The sequence below is a fragment of the Urtica dioica genome, chromosome 6 (genome assembly GCF_054948205.1).
Source record: "Urtica dioica subsp. dioica isolate 48M chromosome 6, U.dioica_male_clone48M_v1_H2, whole genome shotgun sequence".
In the NCBI taxonomy this organism is placed as follows: Eukaryota; Viridiplantae; Streptophyta; class Magnoliopsida; order Rosales; family Urticaceae; genus Urtica; species Urtica dioica.
In genome coordinates this window covers 2,967,657-2,981,756 of record NC_142761.1, presented here as the reverse complement: position 1 = coordinate 2,981,756, position 14,100 = coordinate 2,967,657, and the positions used below count along the sequence as shown (strand labels likewise).

Below are 14,100 nucleotides of genomic sequence, written 5' to 3'. Positions count from 1 at the left end.
GCTCAAGTAGCCCGACTCGTCGTGACTAAGTATGTTTTAAATAAGTCTTTGTTGTTCGTCGTTGTTGTACCGAATGCCTACTTTTTTATAAAAAAAATTGAAACAGGCGCGACTAACCGTGATTGATTGTTGTTATGTCGTGGCTATTTTTGGTTCGTGGCTGAATCAATATTTTGTTGCAGTGCTAGTAAATTTAGGAATAGTGTGAACATCGTAATTAATGGGGATACCAAAATACTCAACAAAGCCCAAACGGATATATAGTTCAATCATTGATATTCAATCCAAGATGAATGAACGCAAAAGGGTTATCATTTTAAGGTGACATGTTATGAATCCCATGATTATTACTATAATTGTCAATTAGTTTTAAGATGTTATGAACGGATGCTTGTTTTAGCTATAGTTAATAGTTAACAAAAAGTGCTTACAGATGACCATGTATGGTAAATATGTCAATGAGATTAAATACAAGTATTTTTCTCTCAAAAAGTTGTGTTAATTGACCATGAACAGTAAATATTCCTTTAATCGGGACCCATATCGGATATCACTGGTCCAAAAATAGTAGACCACATAAGTAATTTGGAACAAAATCGTAAACCAAATTGTCTTCTTTGTCGGGATAAACCGCTCAATTACGAGGTTAATTAGTTACATATCACTCAAGACTTATAATTCAATAGTGATCACCGAATATTTTTTTCCATCGTGAAAAATTGTCAACAATATATCATATATAATATATATAGTTAAATACTACTTAGGAGTAAGGATTTTATCTTTCTACTTCTCTCCATCAGTATTTGTTCTTTTTTATTTCTAAATATAAGCAGACATTGAAGCCGACAAAAGAAAATAATAAAATCAAAAGTGTCATCGAGTAAAAGCAAAGCCAAATCTTCAACAGAATCCAACAAGATCCAAAGAGATTAATTCTTCTTGCATCGATGTCTATTTCTGAGCGTTTAATTTACTCTACAGTCTATAGACTATACACAAGTCTAAAATTGCATATATATCTTAAAATTACTATTATTAGAAAACAATGGTTGAATAAAATTGTTTGTTGAACATTAACTCAGATGTCTAATCACCAAAGTTTTCTCCTAATTATATTAACTTATCAGGCTATAGATTCTCATTCCATATTAGTGTAACTTTCTGGATAGATAAATTTTCGTAATTTGTTATCAAATATCTCCGGGAATTCTAGGATAGTTGTGATTATAATATATAACTTGAGATTGTGAGTTTTCTAATTTACTATTAGATGCGATAATATTTTATGCAAACGGAATTAACGAGACCGGTGGTGTCTCGGCTACTCTTAAAATTGTCGATACATATTTGTAGTGATGAACGTATATAGCGACATCTTATTAATTATATTGCCGATTTGTTGTGGTTATTATTGTGTTAAATGAAATTATTACGCTTATGTGTTGTAGCAATAATTTTTTTTTTAATTATTTTATAGTATAATTTAATTTCATTTCAATAAAGAATCCATCAATGATAACGACATCTTATTAATTATATTGCCGATTTGTTGTGGTTATTATTGTGTTAAATGAAATTATTACGCTTATGTGTTGTAGCAATAATTTTTTTTATTTTTTTTAATTATTTTATAGTATAATTTAATTGCATTTCAATAAAGAATCCATCAATGATAATCAAGTAAAATTTTGTTATTCCAATAAAAATAAAATAAAAACTTCCTATAGTAACTAATAATGTACCGCGGCTATATCTAAATCAAGCTTGTCTATGCAATTGTATTGTATATAGAGAGAATAAAAAATCGCAAAGGCTGTGAGACAAATTTTCAGAAAGGGATAAATTTTACGTATTTCATGTGTATTAATTCTTCCAAATAATCAGTGACGGTTTATTGCGTCGCTAAATAGCCCGGAGACAATAATTTAGGTTGGTACCACATTCATCGAAACTAGAGGGGTACAAGTCACCGAAAAGAAATAATAAATATATACCTTTTTTTTTTTCTCTAGCAAGGCCAAAATTCATATTTATTGATTGAAGTACAGAATACAGATCACGCAATATTATTGAAAGCCAATTGTGCAGATTATATTTGATTTCCCACGTGGGCTTATCAAAATAAAAAATACTTTATTTTGCTGTCGATTTGGTAGACTATGACTCTGTAGCTGCTATATACCTGATTATTCTTTCTATTTATTTGTACAATGTAATGTTACGTTTCCTTTCTCTCGTCTATCGATCAATTTTTTTTTTAATTTAATGTTATAATTCTGCTAATTTATATTCATATACTAATAGTTTATACACGTATGTATGACGACCGATTGTAAATAATATATACGTGATTGATCATTAACATATACACGTAACATATACCGATGGTGACCAATAAAGAAAAATGCATGCAATTGTGTCAGTTTGTTACAATTGCATGGTATTTATAGTGAAGTATTTTGATGTCTTGCTAGCAAAAAAATTTATTAATTTATTTTTTCGGATTATTTTTTCTATGGTGTGAACTTGATTTCTGAACAATCTTAAATAAACGTTATGTGGAAAAAAAAATGTTAGGTAGGGAAAAATATTTTTATTCTACCTAATATACTTATTTAAGATTGTGTAGAAGTCAGGTTCACACCATACAATATCATGTGCAGTGACGGATCTAGGATTTCAATCAAGGGGGGGCAAATTTGAGAAATATTTTTTAGGAGAGGCATTATTGAAAAAAAACTTACAAATTTGGGTCAAAAACATAATTATTAATAAAATTTAGGGGTAAAATTATAAAAAATATAAAAATTTGAGGTTAGAAAAATAATTTTCAAAAATTGAGGGGGGGCATTGGCTCACCCTGACCCCCACCTAGATCCGTCACTGATCATGCGATATCCAAACTAGGTTGTACATATGTAAAGGGTTTGAACGCCATTACAGTAATGTGAAAGAAAAGAAAAAAATCATCAGTGTTATGCAATTTTGGATTTAACATATACAACATCATGAAAAGAACTTGCTACAACATTTGTCCTAGTAAAAACTCGTATATCGACCAGAACAAGCCGATTGAAGAAAGATTTTGGCCAAATTATTTCTATGACATACAAGTTTAATTATAACAATTAAAATTGGTAGATGCTGTGGGTGCTGAGGTGAAAAATGTTAATAAGTGTAAATGAGAGTGTCCTTTTTTTATTTCATCGCTTGTCTATTTTAGTGCTTGATTTTTATTTTATTTTTTTATTACGGGTTGATCATACCCATAATTCATCAATTTTATACCGACAAGTGTTGAGTGCGTGACTTTGTACCTTTATCCGGATAATAAATGTTGACTGCGTGGTTAAAACAATTATTTTGTAATTATCTGACCATATTTATTTATTCTTTTGATTTGATTATTAGTCTTTAACTATCAGTTTCTCTGATCTTATATGCTCTGCTCACTGGTTTTTCAGCCCTTATTCTATGGACTTGTCGCATTTATCTTCTTATTATTTTGTCGAACATTCAGTTTATAAAAATTAAAAAAGAGTATAGAAATTTGTCTTGAACTTTGATACAAAGCTTAAGCTTAGGTCAAGTCACAAAAGTACTCTAAGTCTAATAATAAATATAGTTTGTTCCAATGCCGACTTTGATTTACATATTTTTCTATATCAAAAATATTAGTTTCATAAAGGCTACGAAAATTCCCTCAATGCCATTCATAGATATATGCCCACCATGCACCTACGCATTAGTTAGTGTATCCTTACATTATCTATTAAATATCTTGAACATTAACTCCACTATGTTTAGTATCATAATTTCGTATCATTAAATCAGTTAATTGGGATCAACTTTACGAGTGATGAAGTTGAGAACCCACATATCATTTTTTTTTCTCGAATGGTGGAGAATATTAGAATAAGAGTTTCAAGAATTTGTAGTAGACATTGAATTTCTTTTTTTAGTATAGCGAATTAAACAGTTGGATCAAGAAAATCTTTGGAGCATTTCTTCTCTCGTCTTTTTTTTTTATTTTTAATTTTTTTTTTGTCTATGCACTAAAAGGTGCTTTACTTTTATACTAAAATAATGGAAATTAATTATTTTGGTCAAAAGCTCACTTTTGTTTCTCTTTTTTTCTCGAAAATACTTGCGGTGTGCTTGGGGCACTTTGGACACGTGACTGATGTTTTTTTTTTTTTTGATGTATGACTGAACTTAATAATCAGAAAAGTAAATACTTTTCTCTGCATTAAATAATAATTACGTGATTTATCTTATTAAAATGAAAGGAAAACTTAATTTAGTACCTACAGATTTTTTTTTTCTTTCAAGGATAAAAAATTAATTTCCGCATGAATGATAAGTTTGTGTTATATTTATATATTGTAAAATGTAGTACGGGTGAACAAATAATTATTCATTGAGATAATATAGAATAGGGAATAAGCATTACCGGTTCCATGATAAAAGGTACTTGAATCAGTTATATAACAGTCATGCACAATTGCACATATATGACACTAACTTCTGATATATATATATATATATATATATATATATATATATATATATATATATATATATATATATTGAAATTCTGATTAGTTGCAAAGACAAGATGTCGCACACAATGTGTTGACAATATGTCCGACAACTTGCTTGAACACAGATATGGATAAACAACAGAACAGTGCAGTAAACAAAGTACACACGATATGGTTACCCAGTTCGGTGAAACACACCTACATCTGGGGGCACGCTGCCAGTGGAAAGGTTTTTCACTATCTTGTAGTCAATAGTACACACAAGGTTTATATCTGATTACAAACAACAAATCAATAAAACCTAGAGACTATTACCACCAGTGATCACCTAGTCAGGGACTCCCCCTGAATTTGAGCTCCGTCTCAATTCCACCCTTCGAGCAATCTCCTGGCTCGGATGACCTTTAGTCTTCAGCAGTACGTGAACCTTCAATCACGTGAACACAAAACCCAACTCTCACAGACACTCAATCTTTGTGGAATAGTGTTTGAGAGAATACACCGCTTATAACCAAAGCACACAGCCTCCCAGTCCGCCGGTCTTGCACGTCTAAGAGCTCTGAGTGTTTGATAAAAAACGTCAAGGCTGCTAAGGAGGAGCGCATGGCTTTTATAGCAGCTTTACAATCCTGGAAGTTATCTCGGGTTTCCTTACCCGGCCTCAAGCGAATATCACATAGTAAAGACTCCATCAAGGCGAATATCGTGCAATGAAGACAGTAGCGAGAGATATCCTGCAATGAAGACACCAGCGAGGCAGATATCTCGTAATGAAGACAGCAACGAGGCAATAACTCAGCAATAAGTCACCAGCGAAGCAATCTGTCAAAACTGGAAACTTGCCAGAAAAAGAGTCTGCACACTGATAAGTGAGATTCATTCACACTTATCTATGACTCTTAGATAAGAATCGAAGCTTGTTCTTAATGTTTTTGATATTATTTTGTAGTTTTCATTGCATTTTCAGGTTTGAGAGAGTATGAGAAGGTGGTGGTGCGAAAACGGGCTGAATCGGAGCTAAATCGAGCAAGTTATGGTCATTTGAAGTCAAGTCAACAAAAGTCAACGGCGGTCAACAAGAAGTCAGCTTCTCAAGGCTGGCGCGCCGCGCCTATTTATTGGCGCGCCGCGCCCCTGGTGACCAAATTTTCACCCGAGAGCTCGAGCGGCCAACGCGCAAGAGAGGCGCGGCGCGCCTTCAGAAATTCAAGAGTGGCGCGGCGCGCCTGTTATGTGGCGCGCCGCGCCAGGTGCTTTTTCAGAATTCTTGGAGCTCGTCTTTTAAATCATTTTTGGCCTTTGGATCTCATCCAAGGGTCCATATTTGCTCCGAAAACCTCTTCTAAACCCTCATATACACTTATTCAAAGAAAGAAAGAAGAAGCTTTAGCATAGAACACTTTAGTTTTTGTTTTGAAACCTTGAGAGAGAAAGTGAGAGAGAGAAAGCTAGGGTTGACACTCATTTTTGTTCTTGAGCTTGGAAGTGAAGAAGAAGAGGGAGAAGTGACAACCTCCATCATCCTCATCATCTCCATTTGTTCATCCTTAACTCTATCTCTTTTATTTATTGTTATTTACTTATTTACTCCACTTAATGCTTTGTTGAACATATTTTAAGCTTTCAAGCATTCTATTGAGTTTTGTTGATTATTTTTATCTATTGAGCATTGAGTATTGTGATTACTTTATTGTTTTATCTTAGTGGAATATTGAAGTAGTGCTTGAGTTAATGAAAGCTTTGTTTGGTTGTTGAGATTAGCATTCAATGTCTTGTTTCTTTATTGTTTTGTTTCTTTTACTTATTTCAATTTTACTTTGTTTATTCTTAATTATGAGTAGCTAAATAGATTTGGGGTGCGATGTAGTTGAGTAGTTGAGTTGGTTGGTCAAACCTTTAGATTAGATTTTGTGCTTCATGGTTGGGTTGAGAGTGAAATATTATGGGTATGGGTTGTGTGTTAACGCTAATTAGAGTAGCTAACTAATTAGTGAACCTTAGACGAGTTTAGAAACCGAGAGGTAATAAACGAGTGAGCTCTACCCGTCCCATCATTAACCTTCCTAGAGCTATAGAAAGACTAGGGGGTAGATGTAGTTGATTGAAATCCCGGGCTAAATGCGGTTTTGTGTTTTAGTAGGACCCAAACCGAGAGGTGTAAGTTCGACACGTAACTAGATTCCTAAAGACTCGAGAGAGATTAGTGAATGTTTTAAGAGGGATTGAGACTAAATTTTACAACTCTAAACCCGAGCTTAGAATCGTACCAAGACCGACCGACTCGATGAAATAACGAAATCGCGCCCCTTCCTTTTAACTTGTGTTTAAATAGTGTTTTCACTTTTGTTTACATTTCATCTTGTTCTCAAAACAATCAAAAACCCCCCCATTTTTCATTTTCCATAACTCGAAAAAGAAAGCTAGTGAGTTTGCTTCGGAAATAGTCTAGAGTCCTTGTGGGATCGATATCCGTGCTTTTGCACTTTATTACTTGACGACACGTTCGCTTGCGTCGTGTAGAATTTTTCTTTAGTTAAGAAAATTCACATCACACACAGGAGGAAAGATGTCATACCAGAAGTGAAAACATAACGACCGACATCTTTCCACACAACTTGCACTAAAAAATAAAGCCAACAAATAACGTAACAACATATATATATATATGGTTACGGGAATTTAGACAATGCGAGAGTCGTTGGAAGGGTGATACGGCACTAAAAATTGTTGTAATAAATTGGTAAAAAAGAAAAGAAAAAGACAAGTTAGGATATTTCGCATTAGTCAAAGCTAGTCAAAACATGTCCCTTTACTCAAGGCTCTAAACGAATTCGAATGAAATATAGAAGGAGAGATCTGATATTAAGGATTCGCTGAGGAGGCAACATTTGATCCCAATTTACTTTGATTGACCTTTTCATATGGGTTGAATGATAATCGTTTATTAGCATCTAAACAACTCACCCGTACGGTAACTTTTGAGTTTAGGCGTAACTAATTCTCTTAACAACTCAACAATACATTTTAGCTGTGAGAATTGCTTGACATGATACATTAATTCATCTGGAGAGTCAACTAGATCGAGCATTGTGTGTGTGTGTGAGAGAGAGAGAGAGAGAGATAGAGAGAGAGAGAGAGTGTGTGTGTGTGTGTGTCCCCCTAGCTTCAGCTATTATTCATCACTTCTAAACAATTTTAAGGACACGAAGTTGGAAACTTTCTCCATTAGACAAGCTTGCAAGTTTATAATTATACCTTTGAGCATAGTTCAAGCTTGTGGTGACCTATTTTGACTTATGACCAAATATTAGACTACTCTATTAATAGATGTTAGCATGCGTAATGTTTCATATGGTTCAAAGCTCAAATGCTTCAATTGTCACGTCACTTCCAATTAAAAAAAATCATGAAGAAATAACATCACACTCACGCTTTTTTAGATTCCCATTGACAATTTTTTTTTTTTTAATGTATATTAATATAATGGGTGGTTGGGTGGATGGGTATCATATTACTTGGGCCAACCCTATATTCAATGCTTGTTTAATTAAAAGAAGAACCATTTTGAAGATAAAGCTCATGCCAATGCAATCACGAAAGAAGTACATGAGCACTTGTGAGCTACTTGTGTGACACATTGACTTCTTTTTTCTTTTTTCGTATTTGTTTATTTTCCTCATTTGATCGATATTTAAATATTGCGAAATTTTATTGCATTTTAGAAAGTGTTAGCTCATTATGGAAACTAAAATACCATACATTATGCAGGCAATGATGATTTCATCTCCACAAGATTGACCCATAATTGAGATATGATGTTGAAATTTTCAATAACTTTAACCGATAATTACACAATTATATACGGTAGATATTTACAATATCGATATTGAGCAAATCTAAATCTTTCTATACTACTTTTACTACATAGTATCACATAAACATATATAATAAAATTGAAATAATCCAGTTTGACATAGTGTAACCAAATTCTTTCTTTATACATCAAAAATCAATAGGAATCGTCCATTTTGTGTAGTTATTTTGTACAACACAAATATTATAGAGAAAATTACAGAAATAGTATTTTTAATAGACTAGTTGTTTTTAATCCTCTAAAAATTATTATTTTTTTAGTCATTAAAAGTTATTTGAATTATTTTCTTTATAAATTAAATAATATATAATAAACCAAATTAAAGTTAATTAGAGCCCAAAATAACAAACAAATTCTCAAAATATGTAAACATAAAAAATATTGTTTATATAACTTGAAAACACTATTTTGTGAGAAAAAAAATAATTCAAAAACAACGAGCTCAAGAATACAATTCGGGGAGAGAGAGAGAGAGAGAGAGAGAGAGAGAGAGAGAGAGAGAGAGAGAGAGTATGTACGATAATAATAATAATAATAATAATAATAATAATAATAATAATAATAATAATAATAATAATAATAATAATAATAATAATACGTAACGTGCCAAATTCTCTCTGAAGAAGAGAATTTATACCACGACGATATGCGATATCCTCGGAGACATGTATTGACGACTTCGTCCTTCATTGCATCTTGATCTGCCACGTCGCTCTTACGTTTGAACATACTCGGTAGAAATCGTCAACTCTCCGGGTTTCAAGGCGAGATCGCATCTCCTGTGCTGACTTTGATTTCGTCACGATCTTTGGTGGTAACGCTCTGAGCTCGTAAATGAATTTGGGTAATAACTATTTTAAAAGAGTTTTACGACAAACACTGACATGAGATGATAATGACATGTCGTTTATTGAATTCATGGACTAACTCGTAAATTTTGGGCTTTGGTGATTATTGAGCTCAAAGGCCCAATGGCAAATTATATTTAGGGGGGCGAACTCTACCCCACAAAAATGAATTTTTTTTTCTAACTTAGACATTTAAAAATTGCGCAATAATAATTTATAGAGATCTTGTTTTATCCGTATTTAATTGTATATGTATAGAATCTAATGCAATTATATGTGAGACGATCTCCAGAACCTTTATGCCGATAGGCGACAACATAAGGATGGTTGTATTTGTGGACGTTATATGAGTTGCCGTATTTCTAAAAACTTTTCTTATAAGAGGAAATGGCGGCATAAGTGCCCAAAGTTTTCGGGTTTTTACACTTATGTACCCAAACTTTTTTTTTTTCGCGGCATAAGTATCCAAAGTGGCTTCTCCGTTACGCTGTAAGTGTTTTGGACGTTAAATGTAAACGGTGAGCCACGTGTCTTCATCCTACAATGTCTGAGTTTATAAACGAGAGTAAATGACGGCAGTGCCCAAAGTTATCGGATTTTTTTTTTTTGCAGGTCGAGCAGGACGACTTTCCGGAAGACCCGAACCACCACGATTCCGGCGGCGACGGCATGGAAATCGAAGCCCCGTCGATCTTCCCTCCTCTCATGGACTCATCGGCGGCGGACGCGAAAGGAGCCCAACAATGGCGAGACACCATAACGGACGTGGGGCAGTGGTTCAGCGGGGTCCACGAGTTCCGCGAGACACTGCGAAAGTACGCGATCGCCCACCAGTTCGCGTTCTGGTACAAGAAGAACGACAGCCACCGCATGACGGTCAAGTGCAAATCGGAGGGTTGCCCGTGGAGAATCCACGCGTCGCGTCTCTCGACGACTCAACTAATTTGCATCAAGAAGATGAACCCGGGTCACACTTGCGAGGGCTCGTCCGCCACCAACGACCACCAGGCCACGAGGAGCTGGGTGGCGAGCATCATCAAAGAGAAGCTCAAAGTGTCTCCAAACTACAAGCCCAAGGACATCGTGAGCGACATCAAGCAAAAATACGGGATTCGCCACCAAGGACGACTCGAGCTTCCACCGCCTCTTCGTCTCGTTCCTCGCCACGTTAGCCACCAAGGATGACTCGAGCTTCCACCATCAAACAATTTTTTTTAAATAATAATAAATAAATAAAAAGTTTACTCTCATTTATAAAATCACAGCCTCCGATAAAGTCGTCCTGCTCGACTTGCAAAAAAAAAAAAAGATAACTTTGGGCACTTGTGCCGCCACTTACTCTCATTTATAAACTCAGACATTGTAGGATGAAGACACGTGGCTCACCGTTTACATTTAACGTCCAAAACACTTACAGCGTAACGGAGAAGCCACTTTGGATACTTATGCCGCGAAACAAAAAAGTTTGGGTACATAAGTGTAAACACCCGAAAACTTTGGGCACTTATACCGCCATTTCCTCTTCTTATAATGTGTCATTTTTATTTATTTATTTATTATGAGAATACCTCGTTAGTCGTCTCATATATATTTTCAAGCCTTTTTCGTCGCCTAAAAAAAACTAGCTCTTTCTCCTACAAGAAAGATAATATTCAGGAAAATGAAATTGAGGTAACTTTGTATAGTAGGTATTCAATATATTCTCAAGGATACTTCTATCCATGTATTCAACTTGGGAGATAATACATGAATGATTTCACAATGTAAGGTATTTAAGGCATTATGTATCGATTTCTAGTACTTACATAATTTTCCATATATAAAAACATGAGAAAACTACAAAAATAACGATTAGGGTGCAACATTTACAAATTAACGTCTATTTTAAATTCTTTCAAAATAGCATTTTTTAAAACCGTAAATAAATATTTTTTAAAGTAGATAAAATTAAATAGAACCCAAAAAAATAAAAGAAATTTTTTTAAATCGTAACCATCAAGAAAAATGACAGTTTACGACTTAAAAATTATTATTTTGCAAAAAAAAATTTAAGGACACTATTCTTATAATAAAATTCAAAAACAGCTACTAGAAGTAATTACCACTAAAACAAAAGTTGTCTATGTGAACTTTTATTTCTCTAAGGGGAAATGACTTCAATTAGTAGCAATTTTGATAATTTAAACCAAAATAATAGTAACTATGTTTTTTAACACTTTTATTAGTAACTGTAGACATCAAAGTACACAATTGTCATAAACCGTAGATTTACAAGTCTACAATTAACAATAATTATAGGTATATAAGTCTACAGTTACCAATAAAAGTGTCAAAAAATGTAATTACTACTATTTTTATTCAAAGTATCAAAATTGCGTCCATTTTCCTTTCTCTAAGCTTCTTTTTAAGTTCTTTCGATGGAAAATTGGGTGAAGTGTTAATATTGACAGGACCATGATATCAGGCCCAATGCCCAAAAAAAAAACAAGGCAGAAACAAAAATATTAAGTTAGATGCGTGACAGATATTTAAAGAACAAAATACATTTTTACTAAATTATTAATAATAATATTCTTGTATCATATGATCACATCTGTATAATTTGTACCAAAATTATTACATTAACCATTTAAACACATTATAAAAAAACTCCTTTAATTATTATACAAAGTACAATCATGTGGTCATTAAATACCTATGAGAAATGGACATAAATTATTTTCTTCGATTCTCTTTTTACCAAAATGTGAAAATATGATTAATTTCCGAAAATATAAATATTTTATAACGAAAGTCGTCATGTATTTTAACATCTTAGTTAAACCTTAATCTCAACTCTCAATAACTTAACATACACATTATTTAGCAGACTCGTATCCCTAACTTTAAGGGCCAAAATAAGAAAGATCACATCTTCCGAAACTCCATTATTGTATTCACATGGAGCTCCAAAAACAGAGCCCAAAATAAGTAATCATTATGAATGTTCAACTTTTCAATTATGATACCATCACGTTTTTCAATACTTTAGACATTTTTTTAGAATTTTTTTATTTTTTTTCATCGTCGGAAATGATTTTTGACATGAATTACGTTTCACGATTTTTTCCCGCCCAAAATGATAAACACTAAAATTGTTAAAAATTGTTCACTTGCGTGAATCGTGACAAATAGCAGTGCTCATATTATGTATATCTTGTTTCACAGTGTTTACGCTCCAACCCACAACACCAAATCTTATCCAAAAAAATATTCTCTTTTTATACTTTTCATTATTATTTTATATTAATTTCATATTAACCTCTCAATTAATATGTTATGCCAATATCAATCTTATTAAACATTAATATATTTTTCCTATGTCAATAAAATAAAATTAATTTATTTTTATATTAAATATTATGTTAATATTACAATATAAAAATTAACTAATAAAAACAAATATTATTTTGATTGTATTGTGCTTAATTAATGTTATGTATTATTATCAATGTCATATTATTTACTCTCTTTTTTAATTAATAATACGTATTTTTTTGTATAAATTATTTAAATTAGGATCTAAATTACAAATTAATTTTTTTGTGAATGGATTTGTAATTAGTTTCAACCCAAATTTGGGGTTGAATTATTTATCAACACCAAATTTAAGGTAAAATTTGAGATGAGTTGGAGCAATCCCACCCCAAATTATGTCAAATCCCACCCAAATTAAGAGTTCTTGTCATATCCATATCCATATCTTTATATTTTGTCAATTAATATCAAAATTCTACCATTATTGGTCATTCTCATTTGAGAGAAAATCTCTAGTTCTTGCCTTAAAAATGAAATGCAAATCACATAACAAAACGAACATTATAGATCATACACATTACAATTCCACACTAGTTTTTATTACAAGTCGTATTGGTTTTCTTCCGCAACAAACCTAGAACTAAAGTATTGAACTAATTTTTTTATTCATCTTCCTAATTAGCATAATTCTGAACACAAATTACGAGTGAATCCATGTAAATTAGCAAACATTACTGACTCATCACTGGCCTCGAGATTTCTGAAGTTCAAGCAGTCTCCGATTCGAACCATATCGGAAACCCGAATCCGATTCGTCGTGGTACCAACCGACCGTTCTCTGCGCTTCGAGAACGATTTGCGACAGACCTGAAGGAAAATTGAAACCTAAAATTGGATCACAAAGCCGGAGAAAAACCGAAACCCTAGATTTCGAGCGAGAAAGGAGATCAGACCTTGTTTAACGGTCTGTTTGTTGTGGCGGATATCGTGGACCGTGGCGGAGATTTTCCAGTAGAGAGGACGACCTACGTAGAATGCGAAGAGGACGATGAGAATCGCCATCAGAACTCGGAACGTGAGTTTCGCTGCTGATGATGAAGACGCCATTGTTGCAGAGACTCTCGAGCTTTTTTTTTCCCTTCCTTTCTATATATATATATTTTTTTGTCGGTGCTTTTTTATTTGCTTATGCATATTATAAAAAAAAAATATGAAATCAAGCGGTTTTATTTACTGAGATTGACGACATTACCCCCCTTAAGCTAAGCTTCGACATTCGGTTTATTGGGGCTATTTTTGGAATTAAATGAAAATTACGTGCTGACATGTTGTTCATTTTAGAAAGAGATTCACGATATTTCATTTTAGAAAGGGATTCACGATATTTCGAAATATTAATTGCGCATCGTTCTCATTTTCTTATCAATCTCAATCGCTCTTACTTCTTTTACATATATCAAAAGTTATTTTAGAGCGTTTCTTTTCAGTTTCATTTACATATCTTTTTAAAATTTCTCTTTATATCTATTTTAAT

General features: G+C 33.0%; 1 protein-coding gene across 1 annotated transcript; it reads right to left on the bottom strand.

Annotated features, from left to right (window-relative positions):
• Positions 1-13,063: 13,063 nt before the first annotated feature.
• On the bottom strand, positions 13,064-13,754 carry LOC149392917 (Low-density receptor-like protein). The gene is made up of 2 exons (XM_089617579.1): positions 13,520-13,754; positions 13,064-13,433 (listed from the first exon to the last, which is right to left on the bottom strand). The coding sequence occupies exons 1-2, from the start codon at positions 13,671-13,673 to the stop codon at positions 13,309-13,311; spliced, it is 279 nt and encodes a 92-aa protein (XP_089473705.1). The 5' UTR covers positions 13,674-13,754; the 3' UTR covers positions 13,064-13,308.
• Between the last annotated feature and the right edge of the window lie 346 nt (positions 13,755-14,100).

Bases quoted from the DNA above. Each gene is read 5' to 3' on its own strand.
- LOC149392917 (XM_089617579.1), bottom strand. From the start codon at position 13,673: ATGGCGTCTTCATCATCAGCAGCGAAACTCACGTTCCGAGTTCTGATG. The intron at 13,434-13,519 runs GTCTGATCTCCT...ATTTTCCTTCAG, and splicing joins CAAACAGACCGTTAAACAAG to GTCTGTCGCAAATCGTTCTC.